General features: G+C 39.0%; 1 protein-coding gene across 4 annotated transcripts in view; it reads right to left on the bottom strand.

The window, feature by feature from the left end:
• Nucleotides 1-21,218: 21,218 nt before the first annotated feature.
• Nucleotides 21,219-26,863, bottom strand: part of TOR1AIP1 (torsin 1A interacting protein 1) — a 32,661-nt gene continuing 27,016 nt past the window's right edge. Inside the window, exons 10-12 of one of the 4 annotated variants that reach the window (XM_004461873.4) lie at nt 24,721-24,765; nt 24,361-24,417; nt 21,219-23,613 (exon numbers count right to left, since the gene is read on the bottom strand). In XM_004461873.4, the coding sequence (XP_004461930.2) occupies nt 22,823-23,613; nt 24,361-24,417; nt 24,721-24,765 (893 nt within the window). In that variant the 3' untranslated portion in view covers nt 21,219-22,822. The remainder of the gene's footprint in view (nt 23,614-24,360; nt 24,418-24,720; nt 24,766-26,863) is intronic. The other 3 variants (XM_004461874.4, XM_004461875.4, XM_004461876.4) reach the window with 3 other exon arrangements.

Raw genomic sequence — 26,863 nt, 5'->3', positions numbered from 1 at the left:
TGCCCAGCTTGAAGAAGACCCACAGGTTTTAGTGAGACTTATCAGCCACTAAAAACACTCCTGGAATCCTGGGACTGGATGCTCCCCACCTGCTGAACAAGTAATGAGAACATTTGAGTATTTGGTTACAAATCCTACTGTATCAACAGAAGGCCCACATAATATTATAAGGGGACAAAACAGCTGAAAAACCTATAGGCAGAAATAGGAGTGAGAAATAAGTGCAGAGGCAGCTGGTTTGGGAAATATTAAGGATTACAGGCATATATTATGCCAAACCAGAGCATGAATGGAAAAACTTATGCAAAGCAAACTTACTATTCTAACACATATGCCAGTAATTTATTAAACAGGTATTCACTTTCTAATCTAAATTATTTTACATATATAAATGGTTGTATTATAACTAATAGTATATGTATGTTTATAAAACTACTATATATTTACATAACACATATAACTAATACTTGTATAACCTCTAAACATTTGCTCAGTACTTTCACACACAGTGTCTTGTTTGATTCTTCCCATAACATGTGATGTATTATCATCATTAGTCTTTCCCAGATGAGGAAACAGAAGCCTGGAAGGATGAAATGGCTTGCTCATGGTCACAAGGTGGAGAATAGGGGAGTTAGAACTTAAACCTCCACCTTCTGACTCTAGAGTATGTGTCTATTCCACTATATCTCATGGCTGACCACAGCAGTTAGATGCTCATTAGAAGAGACTTGGATGTGTATTTTCATGCTTTGGTTGCCTACAAAACATTTGAGTCATTATGTGAAACATAGTACTGTTTGCTGAGTTCATGATATATTTTCCCCCAACTATCCAGCCACCTCTTCACCAGCTTACAGAGGTGATAAGACAAAGATGTGGATTTCTTTGGTTGTTTATATGCATATCTCTGTCCTGAATTAATTTGTCTTCCTGACTGTAACCTTAATATTGAGCTCAGGCAAAAAATGACAGAGAAATTTATTAATCTCCATTTCGAAATGTGGATGGAGTTTATATACAGTTAATATTATAAACCTTTATTTTCATCTTGTGGTTACACTTTACTTTCAACACAAGTATTTGTTATTAGTAGAATATAAACAATATTTGTGCTTTTTTGTTAGAAGTATTAATTCAACTGCACACTGAAACTTAATTTTTGTGTATGAAGCAGACTATAAAAGATTTATAAGAGCTTGGAGATTAAAACAAAGTTAAAGAAGGTAGCATTCTTGAAAAGACAAGAACCAAAACTTCCCCTCTCTCCCATCTCCCCAGAAATGTGTTCCCATAAGAATTACAGAAAATCTTTGAATTCAAACATTTGCAGTATCAATTCTGAGTTGGGTGGAGATACAAAGCTAGAATATGAAATTCTTAGATCTCCCCTGCTCATCTCCCCACCATCCCAAAATACCCTAACACACTTGCACAGTAACCATTAGAATGCTGGATGCTAACATAATTTCAATGTGATTCTCTATTAGATATCTAAAATGGGTTTTACTAAATAACCTAAACCTAATGGGATATCTTCTTTACCCTTGGAGAGTTTATTTTTAAATCAACCCTTAAATTTATCCCACAAAAAGCAATCACAAATTACAACAAAATTATTTTCATTTAATTGTCTATAAAAGATCCTATAACTTTAAAAAGTACTTTTAGTTAAAATTTACACCAATAAATGTCTTTTGGTATCTGGAAAGCTGACCTAGTGATTCAAACAGAAGTAGATTAGACTCCTGAAATAAATTTCTAGTTCCATCATCGACTCATCTCACATGCTTAAGCAGGCTATTGGATCTCTTAGTATCTTAGTTCTCCACCTATAAAATGGGGATAATAATATTTGCTATTAGATAATGTCAGCAAAACACTTGGAGAACCTCAGATGAAAGGCACTAGAAGTATTTTGTTATCTGAAGTATGACCTCATACTGTCTGAGAAATGTACTGGATTAATTCAGCATCTTATTTCCAAACTTTTCTTTTCCTGTTCAACCTGCTCTTTGACTTTATTCACTTCTATTTTATACTCTTTTTGTATTTCAACTTCATTGCACTGTTTGTGTTGTTTTGAGCATATTTGGTACTGTGAAGAAAACATGAAATTGTGTGTTAAGTTTTTTGGTTCTCTGTATTCTTTGCTTAAAATCACAGGCTTGTGTTTAAGATTTGAAACAAATGAAAAAGCATTAAAATAACTTTCTAATTATGGGAGAGAGCTACAGCTATGAGAGTTACATTAGCCTTATCCATTCATTCTTCTTCTTTGAATTATTTGTATCTTATTAATTTCATTTAAAAGCTCATTTTTAGCTTGCATGAATATGTTTACAGTCCTCCCAATCCATTTTGTGAAGGATTTAAGGCAGTGTTGAAAATGCTATAAATTTTGATGATTCTGTGTCCCTTTTCTAGAAGAACAAGATAGCCTGATATAATGGCAAAAGATTAGTTGCTTAAAACTAAACCAGAGCTTATACTACAATGCGACCAACAAATACATGTTGATCTCCCCAGGAAAACTGTGCAGTGCAAAGGTCAAAGGGCCACTTTTGGAATAAGTAGATGCTTCATGAAGCAGAACTGCTGATTCAGTAATAATGAAATCTTAGAGGCAAAGTCAGAGATGTGAAGTTGGCAGTATTTCCAGAACGTGAATGCACTTCATTCCCTCACTGGGCTTACGCAGCTTGGTGTCTGCCAGCCTGCTTACTCAAGGCCGATAGAAGCATTTAAGAGGAGCAAATCATTGGTCTTTGGAACCTGCCAGTTAAAATCAGAAAACTCAATTCTTTAGTCTATTTCCAAAGGAAAAGATTTCACTGGAATCTGCCCACTATGATGTCATATTTCATGCAGCAAGCATTACATCACTGAAACACAGCTTCAGTCATCTATTGAACTATAGATGGATTATGGACTATAAAAGATAAAGATTTTCAGAGGAGACAACAAGCAAAATACTTGGGACTTTACAATATTTTCAGGTAATATAACCTTTGATAATTTTATAGAGTCAGCATTAATGGGAACTTTCAATATTATATAGTCCAACCTTTAAGTTAGGAAACCAGAACCACACTAGGCCATTTTTTTTTTTTTAGAAAGGTATCCTCCCTAATAGAGTTTCAAACATTACTGCCAGGCTTTATATCTATAGAGAGGTATGAATTTCATCAGTTAATCAAGTGATCTATGGGCCACACAATAGCTTCCTCAACTTATACCAAGTTTTATGATTTATAAGATATGGTTCAGTATCATTTTCACTCCCGAAGAAGTGGACATTATCGTGGAATAGAACATAGTATGTTGGTTAAAAAGGAAGGTTCTGGGTTAAACTGAGTTCAAATTCTAACTCTTACCAATAACTGACAATATAATTCTGGGTCTTCATTTCTGTATCTGTAATAATAGGTAATAATAGTACCTACTTCAAAAAATTATTATGATTAAATGAGATACTGTATGTATAGTGCCTAACATGGTACCTAGTGCATGTTAAGTACTCAATAAACAACTATTCTTATTTATTCCATTTATATACTACACTAACCTCAGAATGGGACACAGGTTGGGTTCTCCAATAAGTGGACTCTGAGACGATACTGAGTGGGCAGGATATTTGCTAAGTAGTGCCCCTGGTATGAACACTTGTGGAAGTGAGGAAAAGGGAGCAGGATGGGGGAGAGGGAGAAATCCAGGTGTAACACTGGGTCTACAGCCTTAGCCAGCCCCATGCAGGAGCTCATCTAAGCTGTGCTGCTGAGGGCTGATAAGGCAGGTTCTTTTCGCCCAGACTCAGTTCTTGGATGTGCGCTATGCTTCCCTCTCAGGACGTGATGATGAGCGAGATAGGTTTCTACAGTTGAAGCAAGCCAGGAAGGACGGACAGCTGAAAGCTGTCCACTGACCACATTCCCAGCAGCTGGTGCAACAGATCCTTCTTTGAAAGGGGATCTGGGTGGCACATCTCTGTTCATCACAAGGTGGGTCTGTGCAACACTTGAAAAATAATCTCAACAAATTACAGTTGCTTGAATAAAAGAAAGTGAGGTTGACTTCTGGGAAGATGGCAGACTAGAAAGACACGGGACTCTCTTCTCTCCCAGAAAAATAGCTAGAGGACAGGCAGAAACGGCCTGGAAAAAAATCATCTAGGGTTTAGGACACCAGGGGAAGGCTGGACACCATCCAGAAGAGAGAGGGTAAAGGAAAAGAATTGTGATGGCAAAACTGTGAGTTAAATGCAGCAGCTGCAACGGCTGGCATCCTCCCCCACCCTATAGACACTTGAATTCTCAGGCCTCGGAGCTGGCAGCTAAAGACAAAGGGGGCCCCAGGTATCACCTTTCCAGGAAAGGGGAGAGAGAGAGGGACACATCCTACGCTGACTCAGCTTTTGACCCACAGTTTTGGTCTGCTCTGTCCCACCAGTCCTTCAAGGCCTAGTGGGGCCATGCCATTGTTTAACTTGGGAGTCAACAAGGGATTAAAGAGATTGGACCCTCTCAATTTCCCTCTCTGCTGATTGGGACTGGTTGTTGGAGATGCAGAGGGAAGTGGAATTATTCCCCACCTGGGGAAAGGGAGGTTGGGTGCCAGCAAAGGTTGGGAACTTGCCTCCCAGAAAGTTTGCATAACTAGGCTCTTAGTCTCCAGGCAGGATCCTCTATCACATTGATCTTGTCTGAGTTGCAGCAAACACTGCAAACAAGCCTTGAACTGAGGGGCCTGCCAAAGAGCACTATGTGCTGGTGTAACAAGGAAGTGCACATGAGGAAATTAAAAGTAAATAAGAGGGAAGAGACTGTGGCTCAATCAACTGGGCTCCCGTCTACCATATGGGAGGCCCTAGGTTCATGTCCCGGAGCCTCCTTGTGAAGGCAGGCTCACCCACAAGCTGCAGAGTACTACCCAGCCTGCAAGCACCACAGAGTGCCTCCCAGCCTGCAAGCACCACGGAGAGCCAACTCGGCAAGTTGATGCAACAACAGCAAAAAAAAGGGAAGCAAGCAAAAACGCAGAAGAGCACACAGTGAACGGACACAGAGAGCAGACAGCAAGCAAGCCACGGGGGGGGAGGGGAGGGGAAATAAATAAAAATAAATACAGACAGAAGAACGCACAGCAAACAGACACAGAGAGCAGACAGCATGCAAAAAGCAATGGGGTCGGGGGGAGGATAAAACAAAGTAAATAAGAAATGGGAAATGGATGTGGCTCAAGCAATTGAGCTCCCACCTATCATGTGGGAGGTCTGGGTTCAGTTCCTGGTGCCTTCTAAAGAAGACAAACAAGATAGTGAGCTGATGTGACAGGCTAGTGTGGTGAGCTGACACAACGAGATGATGCAACAAGAGACACACGGAGGAATACACAAGGAGAGACACAACCAAGCAGGGAGCAGAGGTGGCTCAAGTTATTACGTGCATCCCTTCCACATGGGAGGTCCCAGTTTCAGTTCCTATTGCCTCCTAGAAAAAAGAAGACCAGCACATAACAAACAGACCCAGCAAATGCAAACAAGGGGGAAACAGATGAATAAAATAAATCTTTAAAAAATTTTAAAAGTAAATAAGTAAGATAGGCTTTTTTCCAGCCTTTACATTCTCCCTCCCCAAGGCCCTTGGGTGTGGGTCTGCAACCCATTATGGGTCCAGGGCCTAGATTTGAGCAACTAACAGGGAGAATCCTAAAGACCTAGATCAGGTTAAACCAAGAAGCAAAGAAGAGCAGTAACACACAGTGGCCTGCCATGAAATTCCTATAAAAAAGATTAAATGAGCATCTGAGTAAACTCACCATCCCAATCAGATGCCTAGACATTAGCAAAAAATTACAAGTCATACTAAGAAAATGGAAGACATGGCCCAAGAAAAGGAACATATGAAAGCTCCAGAAGAGACACAGGATTTGAGGCAACTAATAACTCAGATGCACACAAATTTCCAAAATCAAATTAATGAGTTGAAAGACAATATGGCTAAAGAGATAAAAGACATCAAGAAGACACTGAGCAAGCACAAAGAATTTGAAAACATGAACAGAAAGGTAACAGAGTTCTTGGAAATGAAGAACACAATAGGTGAGATAAAAAAACATATTAGAGGCTTGCAAAAGCAGACTCAAAATGATAAAAGATGAATGTTCACATTCTTTTTTCTTGGAAATTTATCTGTGTTACTGTTTAGTCCTTTGTATAAGTTCCTTTCCTCCACAGAGAATTTAAATTTACTTTTAAAATGTAAAATAATTTTTATCGAGGTATAACTTACATACAATAAAAATAGAAATATTTATTATATAAAAAAAGAAATGATAGAAGAAAAAAATAAGTGATACAGAAGACAGAACAACTGAAATTGAGGATAGAAAAGAACAGAGAGAAAAGAGTAGAAAAAATTGAGCAGGGACTTAGGGAAGTGAATCATAACATGAAACACAACAACATACGTGTTATGGGTTTTCCAGAAGGAGAAGAGATGGGGAAAGAGGCAGAAAGAGTATATGAGGAAATAATGGATGAAAATTTCTCAACTCTCATGAAAGAAATGAATTTACATGTCCAAGAAGTGCAGCATCCCCCAAGCAGAATAATTTTCAATAGACCTACTCCAAGACACATACTACCTAGGATGTCAACCGTCAAAGATAAAGAGAAAATTCTGAGAGCAGCAAGGGAGAAGCTAACCATTACATACAAGGGATGCCCAGTAAGACTTAATGCAGACTTCTCATTAGAAACCTTGGAGGTGAGAAGACATTGGTATAATTAGGATACTGAAAGAGAAAAACTGCCAGCTTAGAATTCTTTATCCAGCAAAACTGTCCTTCAAATAGGAAGGTGAGTTTGAAATATGCACAAATGAAAAGAAACTAAGAAAGTTCATCAAAAAGAATCTACCTTTGCAGGAAATATTAAAGGAAGACTTATAGCCTAAAAGAAAAAGACAGGAGAGAGGCTTGGAGGAGGGTGTAGAAGGCAAGAAGAGCAGAAAAGATAACCAAAAGAGTAAAAAGACAGATGAAAATAAGACATGACATATGAAGACCAAGGAATAAAAGGGTAGAAGTGAATAATGCATTTACAGTAATGTCATTGAATGTGAATGAATTAAACTCCCCAATCAAAATATGTAGGCAGACAGAATGGATAAAAAAACGAGCCAACCATATGCTGCCTACAAGAGACTCACCTTAGACCCAGGGATACAAACCAGCTGAAAGGCAAAGGTTGGAAAAGGACAATCCACAAAAAAGATAACCAAAAAAGAGCAGGGATAGCTATACTAATATAGGACAAAACTATTTTAAATGCAAAAAAAAGTTATAAGATATACAGAAGACCATTATTTATTAATAAAAGGGAGAATCCACCAGGAAAAAAATAGTCATAAATATCTATGCACATAACCAGGGTGCCCCAAAATATGTAAGGCAAATCCCGGCAAAATTGAAGGGAGAAATAGACATCTCTACAATAAGAGTTTGAGATTTCAACATACCACTCACATCATTAGATAGAAGAACTAGGAAGATCAACAAGGAAACAGAGACCTTGAACAATATAATAAATAAGTTAGACCTAACGGATATATACAGAATTGTGCTGAAACTCAGCAGGTTATACATTTTTTTCTCAAGTGCTCATGGATCTTTCTCCAGGATAGACCACATGTTAGGTCACCAGGCAGGTCTCAATAAATATAAAAATATTGAGATTATACAAAGCACTTTCTCAGATCATAATGGAATGAAACTGGAAATCAATAATAGAAAGGAAAGTAAAAATCACAAATATGTGGAGGCTGAACAACACACTCCTCAATAATCAGTGGGTCAAAGATGAAATTGTGGGTGAAATTACTAAATATATTGAGACAAATGAAAATGAGAATACAGCTTATAAAAAGTTATGGGATTGTGATTAGTAATCGAAGAAAATGCGGCATTGGTGTGAAGAAAGTGGCCATGGTGACTGCTGGGGATAGGGAGTGGGAGGAAGAGGTGTGATGTGGGGGTGTTTTGGGGACTTGGAGTTGTCCTGGGTGGTGCTGCAGGGACAGTTACCGGACATTGTATGTCCTCCCATGGCCCACTGGGTGGACTGTGGGAGAGTGTGGGCTACAATGTGGACCATTGACCATGAGGTGCAGTGGTGCTCAGAGATGTATTCACCAAATGCAATGCATGCCTCATGATGATGGAGGAGGTTGTTGTTATGGGGGTAGGTGTGGGGTGAGGGGGTGGGGGTTATATGGGGACCTCATATTTTTTTAATGTAACATTAAAAAATAAATAAAGACAAAAAAAAAAGTTATGGCGTACAGTGAAGGTAGTGCTGAGAGGGAATTTATAGCCCTAAATACCTATAATTAAAAAAAAGAGCAAAAATCAAAGATCTAACTGAACAACTGGTGAAACTAGAAAAAGAACAGCAAGCTATTCCCTAAGCAAGCAGAAGGAAATACATAATAAAGATTAGAGCAGGAATAAATGAAATTGAGGACACACACACACAAATAGACAAAACCAGCAAAAACAAAAGCTGGTTCTTTTAGAAGATCAATAAAACTGACAAATCCTTAGCTAGACTAACAAAGGAAAAAAGAGAGAAGATGCAAATAAATAAAATCTGAAATGAAAAGGGGAAAATTAGGACTGACCTCACAGAAATAAAAAAGATCATAAGAGGATATTATGAGAAACTGTATGCCAACAAACTAGACAACCTAGATGAAATGGACAAATTCCAAAAAATGCACAAACAGCTTACACTGACACTACAAGAAATCCATTATGAATTTATTCCTGGTATGCAAGGGTGGTTTAACATAGGAAAATCAATTAATGTAATACACCACATTAACAAATTAAAGGAGAAAAAAACCACGTGACCATCTTGATCAATGTAGAAAACTCATTTAACAAAGTCCAACATTTCTTTTTTTTTTTTTAGAAATGGAAAAGCCATTTATGAAATTTATTTGGAAGAGTAAGGGGCTCCAAATAGCCAAAAAATATCTTAAAAAAGAAAAACAAAGTTGGAGGACTATCACTTCCTGATTTTAAAGCAGATTACTTAGCTTCAGTGGTAAAAACAGCATGGTACTGGCATAAAGATAGACAAACTGACCAATGGAACCAAACTGAGAACTCAGAAATAGACCCTCACATTACAGTCAAGTGATTTTTTTAAAGGACCGAATTCCAAGATCCAAAAGCACCTGCATGGAGAATGAAAATGCAATTAATCATGTCAGCATCTTTTCTTGATAAAAATACTTCGATAGATAGGAAGAGAAGGAAAATTCTGCAATATGGTAAAGAACATATATGGTAAACCCATAGTCAACATCATACTCAATGAGGAGAGGTTAAAAACTTTCCTTCTAAGATCAGGAGCAAAACAAGGATGACCACTGTCACCATTGATATTCAACATTGGCCTAGAAGTTCTAGCTAGAGCAACCAGACAAGAAAATATAAATAAAAGGCATCTGAATAGGAAAAGAGGAAATAAAACTGTCACTATTGTTGGATGACATGATCTATATTTAGAAAATTCTGAAATGTCTACAACAAAGCTATTTGAGCTAAAAAATGAGTTTAGTATAGAGGCAGGATACAGGATCAACATGCAAAAATCAGTAATGTTTCTATAACTAGTATTGAACACTGAGGAGAAAATAGGGGGGAAAATTCATTTACAACATCAACAAAGGGAAGCGGATGTGGCTCAACTGATAGAGCATCCATCTTCCATATGGAGGGTCCAGGGTTTGATCCCCAGGGTTTCCTGACCCGTGTGGTAAGCAGGCCTGCACGCAGTGCTGCCACATGCAAGGAGTTCTGTGCCACGCAGGGGTGCCCCTGCATAGGGGTGCCCCACGTGGAAGGAGTGCTCCCCATAAGGAGAGCCACCCCGCGTGAAAAAACAACCCGCCCAGGAGTGGTGACACACATATGGAGAGCTGATGCATCAAGATGATGCAACAAAAAAGAGACGCAGTTTCCCAGTGCTACTGGGTAATGCAGGTGGACACAGAAGAACACACAGCGAATGGACACAGAGCAGACCATTGGGGGGGGGGAGGGAGAGGAGAGAAATAAATAAAATACATCTTTAAAAAAATCAACAAAAAGACTCAAATACCTTGGAATCAATTTAACCAAAGAAGTACAGGACCTATATGCAGAAAACTACAAGGCAATGGTAAAATAAATCAATTAAGACCTAAACAAATGGAAAGATATTCAATGTTCATGAACTGGAAGACTAAATATCATGAAGATGTAGTTCTTACCCAAACTGATTCATGGATTCAATGCAATACCAATCAAAATCCAACAGCCTACTTTACAGAAATAGAAAAGGCAATTACCAAATTTATTTGGAAGGGAAAGGGGTCCCACATAGCCAAAGCATTCTAAAAGAGAAAGAGCAATGTGGGAGGAATTTCACTATCTGACCTTGAAACATACTGCAAAGCTACAGTGATCAAAACAGCATGGTAGTGGTATAAAGACAGACACATCAATCTATGTGGAATAGAATTGAGGGTCTAGAAATAGACCCTCAGCTCTACGGCCAACTAGTTTTTGAGAAACCTACCAAAGCCATGTTAATGAGACAAAACAGTCTCTTCAGAAATGGTGCTGGGGGAACTGGATATCCATAACTAGAGGAATGAAAGAGGATCCCTATCTCACTTCCTATACAAGAATCAACTCAAAATGGATCAAAGACCTAAATAAAAATGCCAGGATAAAACTACTAGAAGAAAATGTAGGGAAACATCTTAAAGATATTTTGGTAGTTGGAGGTTTCTTGGATCTTATACCCAAAACATGAGCAACAAAAGAAAAAAATAGATAAATGAGACCTCCTCAAAATTAAACATGTTTGCGCCTCGAAGGACTTTGTCAAAAGTGTAAAAAGGCAGCTGACTCAATGGGAGAAAATATTGGGAAATCACATATCTGATAAGGTTTAATAACAAAGATATATAAGAGATGCTACAACTCAACAACAACAACAAAAAAACAACCCAATTTAAAAAATGGGCAAAAGACATAATCTTCATCTCAGATTGTGTACTTTTCTAGTTTTCTTGTTTCTTAATAAACTCTTTACAACCATGCCCCACCCCCCGCAAAAGGGGGAAAGGCTTGAATAGACATTTGTCAAAAGAAGAAATACAAATGGCAAAAAACACATGGAAAAATGTTCAACAGCACTAGTGATTAGAGGAAAGCAAACCAAAGCTATAATAAAATATCATGTTATGTACCTATTAGAACAACCACTTTTAAAAAGACAGAGAACTGCAAATGTTGGAGAGGATGTGGAACATTTGGAACACTTATTCACTGCTGGTGTGAATGTAGAATGATAGAGCCACTGTGGAGGACTGTTTGGTAGTTCCTAAGGAAGTTGAGTATAGATTTGCCATGTGACTCTGCAATACCACTACTGGGTATATACCCAGAAGAACTGAGAGTAGTGACATGTTCACAGTGACATTATTCACAATTGCCAAAAATGGAAACAACCCAGGTGTCCATCAACAGATGAATGGATAAACAACTTGCGGTGTATACACATGATGGAATATTATGTGGCTGTAAGAAGAAATGAAGTTGGAAAGCATATGACAAGATGGATGAACCTGGAGGACATTATATTGAGTGAAGCAAGCCAGACACAAAAGGACAAACACTGTATGATTGTGCTACTAGGAACTAAATCTACTGTGTAAACTCATGGAGTTACTAACTTGGATATGGGTCACCAGAAAATAGAATGAGGGTAGAGAATAGAAAGCCGAGGGTTAACTTGTGCAGAATTGGTTAAAAGAATGTGTGTTAATCTTTAGGAATGAATAGAAAAGGTGAAAGCACAACATAAGTTGGTAACTAGCAGTACTATTATATGGGTATGATGGTGGTTTAAAGGAAAAGTCTAAGGTCATGCATATTACTAAAAGGAAAGCTAAAAAATATAACATGGGAATGTATAGCATAGTCATACTGTATGTGAAATATGAATATGAGTAAAATTGCAGATATTAATTTTTCTTTTAAACTGAATTAATATATGTTAATACTACAAGATGTTAATATCAGGAAAAAATTATGTAAGTGAAATAAATCAGACACAAAGTGTTACATATTGTATGATTCCATTTATATAAAATGTAAGGATAAATCAACTTATAAATATGAAATTAGATTAGTGGTTATGTAAGGCTGGGGAAGGATAGAGGGATTGAGAGGTGACTACTGGGGTGTGGGGTTTTTCTTTTTGGAGTAATGAAATTGTTCTAAAAATTTTGTGGTGATGAATGTGGTGATTTATACTAAAAGCCACTGAGTACACACTTTTTTTTTTTTTTTTAATTCCCTCCTCTCCCCCGGTTGTCTGTTCTCTGTGTCTATTTGCTGCGTCTTGTTTCTTTGTCTGCTTCTGTTGTGGTCATCGGCAGGGGAAGTGTAGGCGGCGCCATCCCTGGGCAGGCTGCGCTTTCTTTCGCTCTGGGCGGCTCTCCTTAAGGGGCGCACTCCTTGTGCGTGGGGCTCCCCTACGCGGGGGACACCCCTGCGTGGCAGGGCACTCCCTGCGTGCATCAGCACTGTGCATGGGCCAGCTCCACACGGGTCAAGGGGGCCCGGGATTTGAACCCCGGACCTCCCATGTGTAGACGGATGCCCTAACCACTGGGCCAAGTCCGTTTCCCGAGTACACACTTTTGATAGATCGTATGGTATGTGAATATAGCTCAATTAAACTGCTTCAAAATAAATAAATAATTGTGCAAGAATAGCCAGAAATAGCAGTTATGTACAGCAGGGGAAACAGAGATATTGAGAAGTGAACAATATTCTTGTTTGCTTGTGTTTTTTATTATTATCATTGAAATATTGAAAATGCTCTAATAATGATTGAAGTGATGAATGCACAACTATGTGATCATACCAAATACCACTGATTATATACTTTGGATCAATTGTATGCTTTATTTATATATACCAATAAAATTGATTTTTTTTTAAGGTGAGGTTCATTAAGGATAAGAGTAGGATCGTGAAGCTGCACAGGAAGAATCAACCATAAAAATATGAGCGAAAAGTCTATATATGTTATATGGAAAAACTTTCTTGTTCTTTATAATGCCGCTGATTTCTGGAGAGGGTACATTCTGGTAACTGGAAAGCCCTTTGTTAGATGGACACTAGGATGACTAGGGTTTTGTAATGCAGGTATAAACTGGGGTAAAGTCCAGGTACTCTGCCTGATGAGTCACATAAGAGGGTGGAAGTAGGAGCCAACCACAGGTGATATTGCTTAGGAGAAGATGAGAGGAGAACCATTGATGGTGAGAATTCTGGTAAACCAAAATGGCTAGCTTATTGTACCCTTTGGATGTGCTCAGCATTTTCTCAGTCCTTGCACATATTAATGAATTTAATCTTCACAAAAACAATGTAAAATAATAGTTACACTATTTGCCCCATTTTAGAGTTGAGGAAACTGAGGCATAGAGAAGTTAAGTAATTTGCCAATGTCCTGCTGTGAGAAAGATGTGGAGCTGGGATTTGGAGCCTGGCAGACAATTCAATACCACCTCTCATTACAATAGGGATGAGAAAGGTTTAGCTCCTGTGGAGTGTGTTATATGTATGCTATAGGCAATCCTCCCTCTCCTATGAAATTGCTGATGCTTTTGATGCAAATGGGTTCATTCTCAGGAATTCAAAGAGGTTGAGTTTTGCATCAAGGCTGAGAGAGCAAGAGCAGAGGCTGTGTGGTATGCAGGGACAACTAATACCTAGGTTACATGTGGGCACTTCAAAAAGATGAACAGTGAGTCAACAGCATAGGCCTTTAGTTACAAAAGCAAGCACGACATCTGTGAATGCAAATATGAGCCAACAGGTAAGACTGTAATGATTGCTTCATTCCACTCAAACTTAATCAGACCCTTGGTGTATGCAATGTTGGATTCCACAATATTGAGCAAAAGGAAAGAAAGCAAAGAGTTTAAAGAGCAAAAAAAAAAGAATATACAAGTTGGAAAAATACTCCCTGTGGAGATTGTAGAGCCTGAATAGATAGGGGAAAGATTACCATAGATGGGGTTCTACAGACTATATATTACAGTGGTAGGAATAGAAGTTCTAAAGCCAGATTTCCTGGGTTCAAATCTCTGCTCCATCACTTGTTACTTGGGTATTCTTTTTTTTAAAAAAAGATTTATTTATTATTTATTTCTTCTCCACCCTCATTCCCCTCCTTCTCTGCTCTCTGTGTGCATTCGCTGTGTGTTCTTCAGAGTCTGCTTGTATTCTCATTAGGCAGCTCTGCGAACCAATTCTGGGACCTTCCAGAGTAGGAGAGAAGCAATTACTGTCTTGTGTTACCTCATCTCCCTGTTCTGCTATAACTTATTTTCTCTCTTCTGTGTCTCTTGTTGCATCATCTTGCTGTGCCAGCTCTCTGTGTCAGCTGGCACTCCTGTGTGGGGCCACATTTCTGCATGGGGCAACTCACTGCGAGGGGCAGCTTGCCCTCACCAGGAGGCCCTGGGCATCGAACCATGGACCTCCTATGTAGTAGATGGGAGCCCAGTTGGTTGAGCCACATCCGTTTCCCTACTTAGGTATTCTTTTTTATTTTTTAGATTTATTTATTTCTCCCTCCCCTCCCCCTGCCATTGTCTGCTCTGTGTCCATTTGCTGTGTGTTCTGCATCTGCTTGCATTATCTGGCGGAACTGGGAAACGGTCTCTTTTTTTGTTGTGTCATCTTACTGCATCAGCTCTCCAATTGTGCGGCGCCACTCCTGGGTGGGCTGTGCTTTTTTCACATGGGGTGGCTCTCCTTGTGGGGTGCACTCCTTGAGCATGGGGCACCCCTATGTGGGGGTAGCCCTGTGTGGCATGGGACTCCTTGCATGTGGCAGCACTGTGCATGGGCCAGCTTACCACATGGGTCAAGAGGCCCTGGGGTTTGAACCCTGGACCCTCCATATGGTAGACAGATGCTCTATCAGCTGAGCCACATCTGCTTCCCCCTACTTGGGTATTCTTGAATGTCACTTTACTACCTCTCCGTGCCTCACATTCCTGAAATTGGGATAATAGTGCCAGCTTACAAGGTTATATTGAGAATCAAATAAACTAATCCAAGTACAGCACTTGGAACAGTGTTTGCAGCATTAAGAAACACTCAATAAATTGCTAATCATAAAAAGAAAAGATTGAGGGACAACTTATTACATATTCAAATACATAAAGACTTTTATCTAGATGGTCTCCATCTTTGTTGTAGACATGAAGGAATTAATTTAAACTGAGAGCTTGGATTGGATAAAAGAATTGTCCATCAAGAAAAGCAAATCTGGAATGGATGAATGTCCTTTATAGAGGACTGTAGAGGGTGGAGTAGCTTCTCTTATTGAGTTTAGGCTAAGAATGGTACTCTCTAAAAGTAGGAAAACAAGGCCTAAAAAATCAAGTTTACAGGGGCAGTCTCCTGGCACTGGTGTTACAAAATATGACTCCTGGAATTTTTAATTGTACATGGTTGGGCATCTACCACCTCACTTGTCTAAGAAACAGACTAAAATCAAAGCTCAGTGTTCTATTAAGGGATTTACAACAAATTAATGGTAATAGTTCGTAATTACAAGAGTTTCTTGAAGTATTTATAATGGTTCCCTTTTTTCAGCATAGAAAACACAGTAGCATTGAGAATAAATCACATTTGGAGCCGAGTTTAAGACTAGCCCCAACTTTTTTTTAAGATTTATTTTTATTTATTCCTCCCCACCACATTGTTTGTGCTCATTGTCTGCTCTCTCTTTGTTGTGTACTCTCTGTGTCTGCTCATCTCTTTAAGAGGCACCAGGAACTCAACCTGGGACCTCCACATGGGAAGGAGGCCCAGTTGCTTGAGCCACATCTGCTCCCTGCTTGTGTCTCTTGTTTTGTCTCCTGGCTGTGTCTCCTCATTGTGTCATCTTGTTGTGTCAGCTCGCTGTCTTGTTCATCTTCTTTAGGAGGTACTGGGAACCAAACCTGGGACCTCCCATGTGGTAGGTGGGTGCCCAATTTCTTAAGCCACATCCATTTCCCTGGCTTGTGCTCTTAAATGAGGATGTCTTGAAAATATCAATCACCTATTATTGTATAAGACACAATAGATTGCAATGCACTTATTTGTAGAGTTATCAGAATGCTTAGAAGTATTAGTGGAAATTGTACTGAATCAAAATTATCTACAGTAATTATTTTACGAGTAAGAAACTGTAGTCCAAAGTGAAGGATATGCTTAAGTCAAATTTATCTAACCAGAGCCATGACCAGGACCCAGAATTTAAAATTTCCAGGACCATTTCTTTTCATTGATTAAAAAACAAAACAACAACAAAAAACACAAACAAAAAAAACCAAACAAGATGAAATGAGTTGACCAGTTTATTATCATCACATTATATATAAAAAAAATCTTTATATATTTCAAGCTGTATTCATTTGTCCCTTAACCTTATGTGCCCATTCCTTGGCCTAACCTTAGGAAACTGCCTCATTCATATCCACAACCCATGCCCTCTGTTAAAGAGGTGACCTAGGCAGCTTGTTTGTACTATACATTCTTCTCAGGGAACATCCATACACTGTACTGAAACCATCAGATTCACCTTCTTGGTGTTTAAGTCACAAAGAAGTTGCTAACTGGTAGCAAGCCTGAAGTAGGGGAGCAGGTGAAATGATTGCTGAGCTCTCTCCATCTAGAACCTGCCTTCCCAGGCCCTGCCACATTTTCCTGTCCTTGGAGTTTGAGATGTATATTCTTTAGTCTCCACACACCCCTCCATTTCTCTTTTGTTAGTAAGTTAGGGTTTTTATTCTTTATAATCAAACTATTCTTGAATAATTTTGTGGCTAGCTCTACTTAAAACTACTAAAAGTTGACATACAGACATAGAGAGAGAAGGAATTAGTTTATCACTTTGTAATTAGTATTTGGGGAAAGAAGATACATGAACTAAGAGAATATTTTTAGTAGCATAGCACTTTAAAGAGTCCTCTATGAGGTGTTTTTTCTGCAACATTATATTCAATTATCAAGCCCTGTCAATTCCACTTCCCCAATATTTTTTTATCCCTCTTCCCTCCACATCCACAACCGTCTCTTATCTGGACTATACTACCCTCTTAGGCAAAACAAAAGGGTGTAAAGAAACTTGTGTCGCTTTTAAGAAAACTCAAATTCCAAATCTCACAGTGGAAAGTCCTCATGGTCTTGCATTTGCCCTCTCATCATGATCATGATCATTGATCCATTAGCAATGATCCATTGGCCAGTTTCACTTCTATCATGTGGAGTCACAGGCAGACATAGTCCCCTTCCTCTTTCTTTACTCATGGCACTGTTGAATCCAGGCTGAAATAGTTAAAGCTTTAGAGAATGCTCAGGAATAACAGAAAGAAAAAAAAACGCAAACAAAAAAAGAGAGGCAACTCACCTGTTTAACTAGGTAGGGCTTGTTATTTATTTACTTATCTCTATCTATCTATCTATCTATCTATCTATCTATCTATCTATCTATCTATCTATCTATCTATCTCCCCTGTCCCTTCCCCTTCCCCAGTTGTCTGTTCTCTGTAGGTCTATTTGATAACTAGGTAGGGCTTGTTATTTATTTACTTATCTCTATCTATCTATCTATCTATCTATCTATCTATCTATCTATCTATCTATCTATCTATCTATCTATCTCCCCTGTCCCTTCCCCTTCCCCAGTTGTCTGTTCTCTGTAGGTCTATTTGATGCGTCGTCTTCTTTGTCTGCTTCTGTTGTTGTTACCGGCACTGGGAATCTGTGTTTCTTTTTGTTGCATCATCTTGTGTCAGCCCTCCATGTGTGTGGCGCCATTCCTGGGCAGGCTGCACTTTCTTTCGCGCTGGGTGGCTCTCCTTACGGGGCGCACTCCTTGCGTGTGGGGCTCCCCTATGAGGGGGACACCCCTGCGTGGCATGGCGCTCCTTGTGCGCATCAGCACTGCGCATGGGCCAGCTCCACAAGGGGTCAAGGAGGCCCGGAGTTTGAACCGCGGACCTCCCATGTGGTAGACAGACGCCCTAACCACTGGGCCAAGTCCGTTTCCCGAGTACACACTTTTGATAGATCGCATGGTATGTGAATATAGCTCAATTAAACTGCTTCAAAATAAATAAATAATTGTGCAAGAATAGCCAGAAATAGCAGTTATGTACAGCAGGGGAAACAGAGATACTGAGAAGTGAACAATATTCTTGTTTGCTTGTGTTTTTTATTATTATCTAACCACTGGGCCAAGTCTGCTTCCTGGCTTATTCTTTTTATTCAACAAATATTTGAACACCATATGTGGCCAGTACTGTGCATAAATCAATATGACACTCCTCTGCTCTCAAGAGGTGTATGGTAGTAGGTGTGCTAGCTGCTATGTGAGGGGTAATATAGGATGAATGAGAGCATAAAAGGAACCTAAACCAGTATTTGTGGCAAGGGGCTTAAATATTTCAATGAAGTTCTGCCTAATAAACCATGGCCTTTAGAATAAGACTGAGCAGAGCATGAGACTGGGGAACTATTCCAGAAATCTAAGAATGTGGAAAAGACAGAAGCACAATGTGTTTAGGAAATTTTAAGTAGTTCATTATATCTGTAGTGTAGTGTAGGGAATTTCTCCCTGTTTATGTTCAGATAACTGGCTGTATTTCCCCTACCACCCAGAAGAAACCTTGAATCTTCGGACTTTGAGTCTTTGGACTTACCCTGGCCAGCTGACAGGGAGGTGAAGAGGGTCAACCACCACACCAAGGAGCCAAGAGTGCCTACAGCTGCAAGCAGGAGAATTGCATCCATCGTCCATGTGGAATCTAAATCCCCTCTTGATGTAGAGGAGGATTGGACACAGCCATCCCAGGTCCACAAGATGGAGTAATAGAGTATAGATTAGAGTGGACTTACTGGTGTTCTGCTGGGGAACTATTGTGATTAATAAGGGAAGAAATTGTAGTGATGTGGAGAGGGTTGCCATGGTGGCTGCTGATGCTTGGGAGAGGGAAGATGAGACACGGTGTGGGGGCATTTTCAGGATTTGGAGTTGTCCTAGGTGGTGCTGCAGGGATGGATGCTGGACGTTGTATGTCCTGTCGTGGCCCACTGGGTGCACTGAGGGAAAGTGTGGACTACAAAGTGGACCACTGTCCATGTGCTGCAGAAGTGCTCCAGAATGTATTCGCCGGGTGCAGTGGATGTGACACAATCATGGAAAAGTTTGTTGATGGGGGAGGGGTGGTATGGGTGGGGTGGGGAGAATATGGGGACCTCATATTTTTTGAATGTAACATTTAAAATAAAATAAAGAAAAAAAAAAGCCTTTGAGTCCAGGCCTGAGAGAAATAGGCACTCGAGCTAGGAGTTTCCCCTTCTTTCAATGGTACCCTTCCCAGTTTGGTTTTCCAGACTCAGAACTCATAGCTTCATTCCAGGTGGCTAATGCCGATAAAGCCCTCTTCAGGGAGCAGATGTGGTTCAATTCCCACCTCCCACATGGGTGGTCCTAGGTTCGGTTCCCAGTACCTCCTAGAGAAAAAACAATGAGCAGATAATGAGCAAAAAATCAAGGAGCAGACAATGAGCACAATGAGCAAAAACAACAAGCAAACAGACAAGGGAAGCATCTGGGGGGCGGGCACACAAAAAAAGGCCTCTTCATTTCGGAAGGACCCCACTCCCTCACACCACAAGACTTTTCTCTATGATCCTGAGGACAATATGGTAAACTAGTCCATTACCTCCATGCATTCAATGAGAACTGCTTCATTACATTGCCAACATTGCCTACTTTATGAAGACCCAAGATCTCAAGAAAATTGGGACTTACATCTTTAGTTTAGGCATTAACTAATGCAATGAACTATATAAATACTTTCATCTCTAAGTTATAGTTCTCTTTATGGAAGGGAAATCAAGTTCATTTCCAATCTTTGAGAATTAGAAGTTTGAAAAACTTCCTTAAAGATATTATTAACCAGGGAAGCAGATGTGGCTCAAGCAATTGGGCTCCCATCTCCCATATGGGAGGTTCAGGGTTCCATACCCAGGGCCTCCTGGTGAAGGCAAGCTGGTCTGTGTGGCAAGCTAGCCCACATGGAGTGCTGCCCTGTGCAAGGAGTGCTCCCCCATGCAGGAGGGCTGGCTCACACAGAGAGCTGATGCAGCAAGATGACACAACAAAAAGAGACACAGAGAGACAATAAGAGATGCAGCAGACCAGGGAGCTAAGGTGGTGCAAGACAATGATTGCCTCTCTCCTACTCTGCAAGGTCCCAGGATCGGTTCCTTGAGGGCCTAATGAGAATATAAACAGACACAAAACACACACAGTGAATGGACAGAGAGAGCAGACAATGGAGAGAGGGGGGAGAAATAAACAAATCTTTAAAAAAAAAACAACTATTAATCATATCTTTAAGTCATTAAAAGTAGGGAAGCTAATTAAGTTTCTAGAAATTTTTAAGACCAGTACTGTATTGTGGTTTTCCCTGGGCCTCTATTGTCATTCAGAGTCACAATGTGCCCAATATTCTAGAGACTCTAGTTCCAATTATTAAATCTTCCCTTTAATAAGGATCTAAAATATAGATGCTCTTGAATATGTATTCTCCACGGAGGCAAAAATTGATTCTTGGGGGGGGGGTAAAAAAAAATCTTGACTTTCATATGCATGAAGCACAAATATATATACAATACATAAAAAGATGAACAGTATATGTGTGGTATTAAAATTTCATTGGGAATGATTAGGAAAAAACATCTAAAAAGGCTTTTTAGGGGATAATGAAAAAAATTTGAGAAGCACAGCTCTAGAGATTTTTTTTGTCAAGTCTTTCATGTGTAAAGGACCCATAATTTACTACCAAGCAAACATGGGAATATTTAAATTAATTCCATTTTAGTAATAATTCAAAAATCCCTGAATGAAGTAAAAAATCAGTTATTCCATTTCAACTCATTATACTTGTGAATGGCTTTAATCATTTGGCCTTTGTTTCTCCTAGCAGAAGTCACTAAAACTGTTCGAGTGTAAGGAAATCTCTTGAATTTTTAAAAAGTGTATAAATCATTAAATTTACAACACAGAGTACAAATCAAGAAAGTAACTTTATTTAAATTACTAAAATAGCTTTTAAAGTCATTTACAGATCAGCTGCTAAATTATTTTTCGTGAAAGATGTAACATATTAATTTCTTTAAAATTATTTTGGTCAGTGAAACATTTAATAAAAACATTTATTTCTCCAGATAATATGTATGTATAAAAGAAGCCTTTTCAAAACCCCTACTTTAGATGCTCTATAAAATAAATCAGATAATCTAACTTTTGACAGTCAGGAACAAATTACAGTAAGGGGTATGGATTTATGAATACTGGTAGTCCTAGTAAAACAAATGAGGCCACTCTCTACTAGTTGTAGAACCCTCAAAAGGCAAACAATGAAGCCAGTGATTGGCTCTAGGACTCTAAAAACTGTATTTTTGTTTAGAGATTTGTGGACAATAAAAAAAATGAGGTGAATCTAGAATTATAAGACTCCAAGAAAACCAAAGCAGTAGATAGAAAAGAAAACTCAGTTATAGATGTAAAGTTACAATGAAAATATTATAGCAATACAGAAACACATTTGAACAGTCTTCATATGTGATAAGGTCCACTTTCTTTTTGGCTTGAGGCACTCTTACTAAAATTTATCATGTGCATAGTAAACCTTTATATTTCTTGTAGAGTGTCATTAAAGGACTTAAGCTGCAACTAGTAGATACACACAAAAAAATCTTTCTTCAATAGCCCAGAGAACCTGGTTAACAAGAGCTTTACTAATTCCTGAAATTATCTAAATTCAATACAAAAGCACTGGGATATGTCCAAAATAAATGGCTCTAAAATTTACCCACACTTAAGAGTTAAATGAGCAAATACTAAGCCTCATGATACTCATGCTTCAAAAATTCTTGGGAAGAAAAGAAATTCTTAAAAGAAAAATAAAGGACATGTAAAAACACAAATCCCAATACCATTCACTGAGATAATGGAGTTCATATATCTACATCTGACTAAACTAAGTCTCAACTGCTTATTGTAATATTTCATCTTGAAGACTTTTTCTCCCTTTTCCTTTCCCATTCCACAATTTTTCTTTTCATTTGCCTCCTTCTTTCTCACTCTCTGAGAAAAGTCCAAATGACACCCCAAATGACCTTTCATTTCTTGTTTTTATACACAGCAGCTGACTAAGAAAGTCACACCTAAAATGACATGAAAGGGAACAAAATGGGAAAACCTACTTGCATTTGGGAAGTTGCCTTACTAATAACGCAATAAACTTTGTGAAAAATCTAAATTAAAAAATTGGGAGGATTTGCTGGAAAGGAGTTCAAGATCTCCCACTGGTCACACACTATGTCAATAATGATTCAGCTCAGAATCTAAAGAGATATGCTATAAAACTGCATATAATTTACACTCCTAAGATACCCTTTACATAAGCCCTCTATGGAAATAGAGAAAGGACTCTCTCAACATGTAATTAGGTTGAATAAATGATTTAGATGTTCCATGTTTACATAAGAACCTAACTTCCTTTAAAAAGAAACCAGTTCATTTAAAAAGAGTTTTAAATCTTGTTTCTGGTTATAAAGTCTGAAAAATTCTCAGAACTTGAGATGAGATTTTCTCTTCTCTCACCCTTTATAAGCAGATGCCACTTTTCAGGGCATTTTCAGGTTGCACAGGCAGGACTAAATGAGAAATACGGCTCCAGAGCCCACTTAATTTGTCTGGGTCCATATGATTATAAGAGTTGGGCATGTTAGAACTGGTGAACTTGGCTCTGAGGAAATCCCTCACTTTTTCTTCAATTTCCTTTAGGTCTAGACTGGTTCCAAGTGTCTCCTCCTCCAACAAGACAGTCAGGACTAAGGCTACATCTTTGAAGGCTGCATTTTCATGATCACAATACTTGTAGAAGATCAAAGTAGAGCCTGCGGGCAGTGACTCAAAGCGGTGTACCACAGCTGCATTCTGGCCATTTTTAAATCCATTGCTTAGTTCCCGATCTACCTCTAGTTTGACGGTATCGCTGTCTTGAGCAGCTTTGTCTGCCCCATCAATCCGGATGGCACGGACACTACGGAAGGAAGAATAGGCATCAGCAATTTGTTCACTCAGACATTTAAGTGCTTCTTCAGCATCTCTGGCAGCAGTGAGTAGCAAGATAGCAGGCTGAGGCTGGGGATGGGAGTTATTCAGATGTTTTTCCAGGAATGTTAGACTCCTTTTCCACAACTTCTCATCTTGACCTCGGTACTTATTCATAAGTTGTTTCATCTGGTTCTGGAACTCTTGAACAGCAGTGGTTTCTATCTCAGGAGTATGGATGGACCAAAAACTCCCAATGACAAGAGCAGCTATCAGTAAAAAGGCCCACCACCACTTCATCTTGACAAAAGATGTATTTTTCGGTTGTCCAGTCACTTCTACTTAGAAAAAAAAATGACAGATATAAATACCTTTTTGATTCAAGGGAGAGTGACTTTTAAAACATTAGCTAAAAGAGGAAAGAATTTAAAGAATGGGGCTGATAATTTACTTCCTTAAATAAAATAATCACATCTTCAAGAAAATTTCATACCCATAAGCTTTAAGTTATATGTATAAATATGCATATATCTGGAGAATAAATATAGCTCAGTGATTGAGTGCCTGCTTCCCATGTACTAGGTTCTCAGATTCAATCGCTGGTACCTCCTAAAAAAACAAAGCCCAAAAGAAAAAAAAGCTACTTATCCATGGTAGAATGTTTCTGAAGTAACACTAAGGGATAAAGAAAAGGACACCACGTAAGTGAACATCTTCTATACAGTATAATAGGTAGCTGTTCCTTTAGATTAATAGCACTGTTGCTTATCTTTTTGTAGAGTGCAAACTAACACTGGTAAAATTTAGTTTGTCTCTCATCCCTAATTACTGATGGCAATAGTGATAACAATGTTAACTTTTACTTTTGGTCTCATGGACAATATAGTAAAGGGGAAACCCAGATGTTATATATAATTTGTCCTTACAGAGTTTGGCTGTCAGTAAAATACATACTTTTTCCTCTGAAGAGCTTAAAATACTATTCTTCAAATAATATAATTTAAAATTATTCTGCTTTGAAAAAAATTAAGAACAATTATGGATCACCAATTCTAGAAACTCCATAAAAATCGAACAGATGAACTTACGTTGGCTGGAGGTTGATGGGGACTGGTTTCCAAGCTGTGATTTCTGAACACTGTCATCTAATGATAAGAGTGGTACAAAAAAAAAAAAAAAAAAAAAAGACTATGAATTTCTATTTCATTACTTGAGTATTAATTTCTAGTACAGAAAAAACCCACAAATTCCACCAAGAGTAAAGAAAGCAGAGATGGGTTAGAAACAGAAGAAACAGCAGATTATCCTAATACCCATTAGACGAAAGCTTCTTGAGGCATAGATCTATTTTTTCATAATTACTAAATGGGATTCGTGAAACTTCTCGGACAAAGAGGAAAAAGAAAACAAGCACAACTAACTATAACGAAAGAAAACACACATAATACCATCAGAAAAACTGCCGTATTTTGAAATCTTGCTTGGTGAAGATGCTGTAAAGGAGGGAAAAAGGACAAAATGTAGATTGTTTACTGAGATATCTGGATAAGGCATTTCAAAATAAAACCCAATCTTACTCCTTACTATTTTCTACTCCAAACTGATATAAATATTTCTTCTGGGGCTTCTAATCATTTCAAATATTAATATTTTAAAAATGACATTATAAAATTATTTCAACATTTTTGTTAACAGACAAGTCTGTTTTAGGTCTGTGGCTAAACAATAGATGTCAAAAAGAATTTTTTGACAACTCTATCAAATCTCACTTCCATCATTACTTTAGAAAATACATTAAAAGCTCTCATCATAAGCCCTCCCTTTTTAGATGCAGCAGGGTTTTTTTTTTTTTTTTTTTTTTTTTTTAAGACACCAGGGATTGAACCCCAGACCTCATACATGGGAAGCAAACACTCAAACCATTGAGCTCCACCTAATCCCCTGCAGCAGGTTTTAGCATCTAAGAGAGAGGAAAGAAAGGGACAGGGTTCAGAAAGTGGAAAAGGCTTATTTATCTCACTTATATGACCTACATTTACCAGGCTTGCCACCTGTCAGTTAACCTGGAGTATTATAACTTTACGTATGTAAATGATCTTCCTGGAGTTTATCAACAGCTTCCATTTGAGAAACACTGGGCTAAACTGGAGGAATAAAATTAGCACTGCTAAGATACAGAAATAGCCTCATTTTTGGCTATATTTATGACCCAAAACCTCAAACAAGACAAAATTACATCAACCGTACTAAACTGAAAGATGCATAGTATCCTAGTATAGCCTAGGAAAGTTCATAATTTAGAAGGCTTCTAAGTTAGGTCACCAAAGTTACTACTGTAAAAAAAAAAATTCACCAGATAGTAATGTTTATCCTGAGTACCTCATTCCATGGTTGTGAAGATCAAATGAGATAATATTTAGGAAAATGCTGTGGAGTGCTATTCTATGATGATGTTAATGATGAAGGATAGCTAAAAGATAGTTATTATGCAATATATGTGATATTTATGTAATTCATAGAACATAAGCACACACTTAGCAGTGTTTATACTGATGAGGCAGGACATTGTCTAAAAGGCGATTTCTATCTCTCTCATTAAAGTATTATTAGAGATGATAACGAAAATTCCTAAAAATACCTTTTTAAAAGATAAAGTTGGGAAGTGGATGTGGCTTAAGTGATTGGGCTGCTGTCTACCATACATTCCTGTGTTTTGTATTATCATCCAACTCCCTGAACCCCTGCTTATTTTTTTTCCATTGCTTTTTGTTTCTAGGAGGCACGGGGAACCAAACCTGGAACCTCCTACGTGGGAAGCAGGCACTCAACTGCTTGAGCCATATCTGCTCCCCTCTGTAGTATTTTTTTGTTAATTTCTCTCCCCTTCCTCCCCCCCCACCCCCTGACTGTCTGTCTTCTATGTCCATTCACTGTCTGTTCTTCTGTGCCCACTTCTATTCTTGTCACGCGGTATGGAAAATTTGTGTCTCATTTTGTTCCATCATCTTGCTGCATCTCTCCGTGTGTGCAACGCCACACCTGGGCAGGCTGGATTTTCTTTTGTGCTGGGCGGCTCTCCTTACGTGGCACACTCCTTGTGTGTGGGGTTCCCCTACACAGGGATACCCCTGCATGGCATGGCACTCGTTGCGCACAGCAGCACTGCGCATGGGCCAGCTCCACATGGGTCAAGGAGTTCCCTGCAGGCAAGCGGACTTGGCCCAATGGTTAGGGCATCTGCCTACCACATGGGAGGTCCGTGGTTCAAACTCCGGGCTTCCCTGACCTGTGTGGAACTGGCCCACATGCAGTGTTGATGCATGCAAGGAGTGCGGTGCCACGCAGGGGTGTCCCCCACGTAAGGGAGCCCCACATGCAAGGAGTGCACCCCGTAAGGAGAGCTGCCCAGTGAGAAAGAAAGTGCAGCCTGCCTAAGAATGGTGCCGCCCACACGGAGAGCTGACACACCAAGATGATGCAACCAAAAGAAACACAGATTCCCGTGCTGCTGACAACAACAGAAGTGGACAAAGAAGAAGACACGGCAAACAGACACAGAGAACAGACAATCAGGGCAGTCAGGGGGAGGGG

Source organism: Dasypus novemcinctus, chromosome 13, assembly GCF_030445035.2.
Source record: "Dasypus novemcinctus isolate mDasNov1 chromosome 13, mDasNov1.1.hap2, whole genome shotgun sequence".
NCBI lineage: Eukaryota > Metazoa > Chordata > Mammalia > Cingulata > Dasypodidae > Dasypus > Dasypus novemcinctus.
The sequence above is the reverse complement of the archived record's forward strand: the minus strand, read 5'-3'. Positions and strand labels throughout refer to the sequence as shown.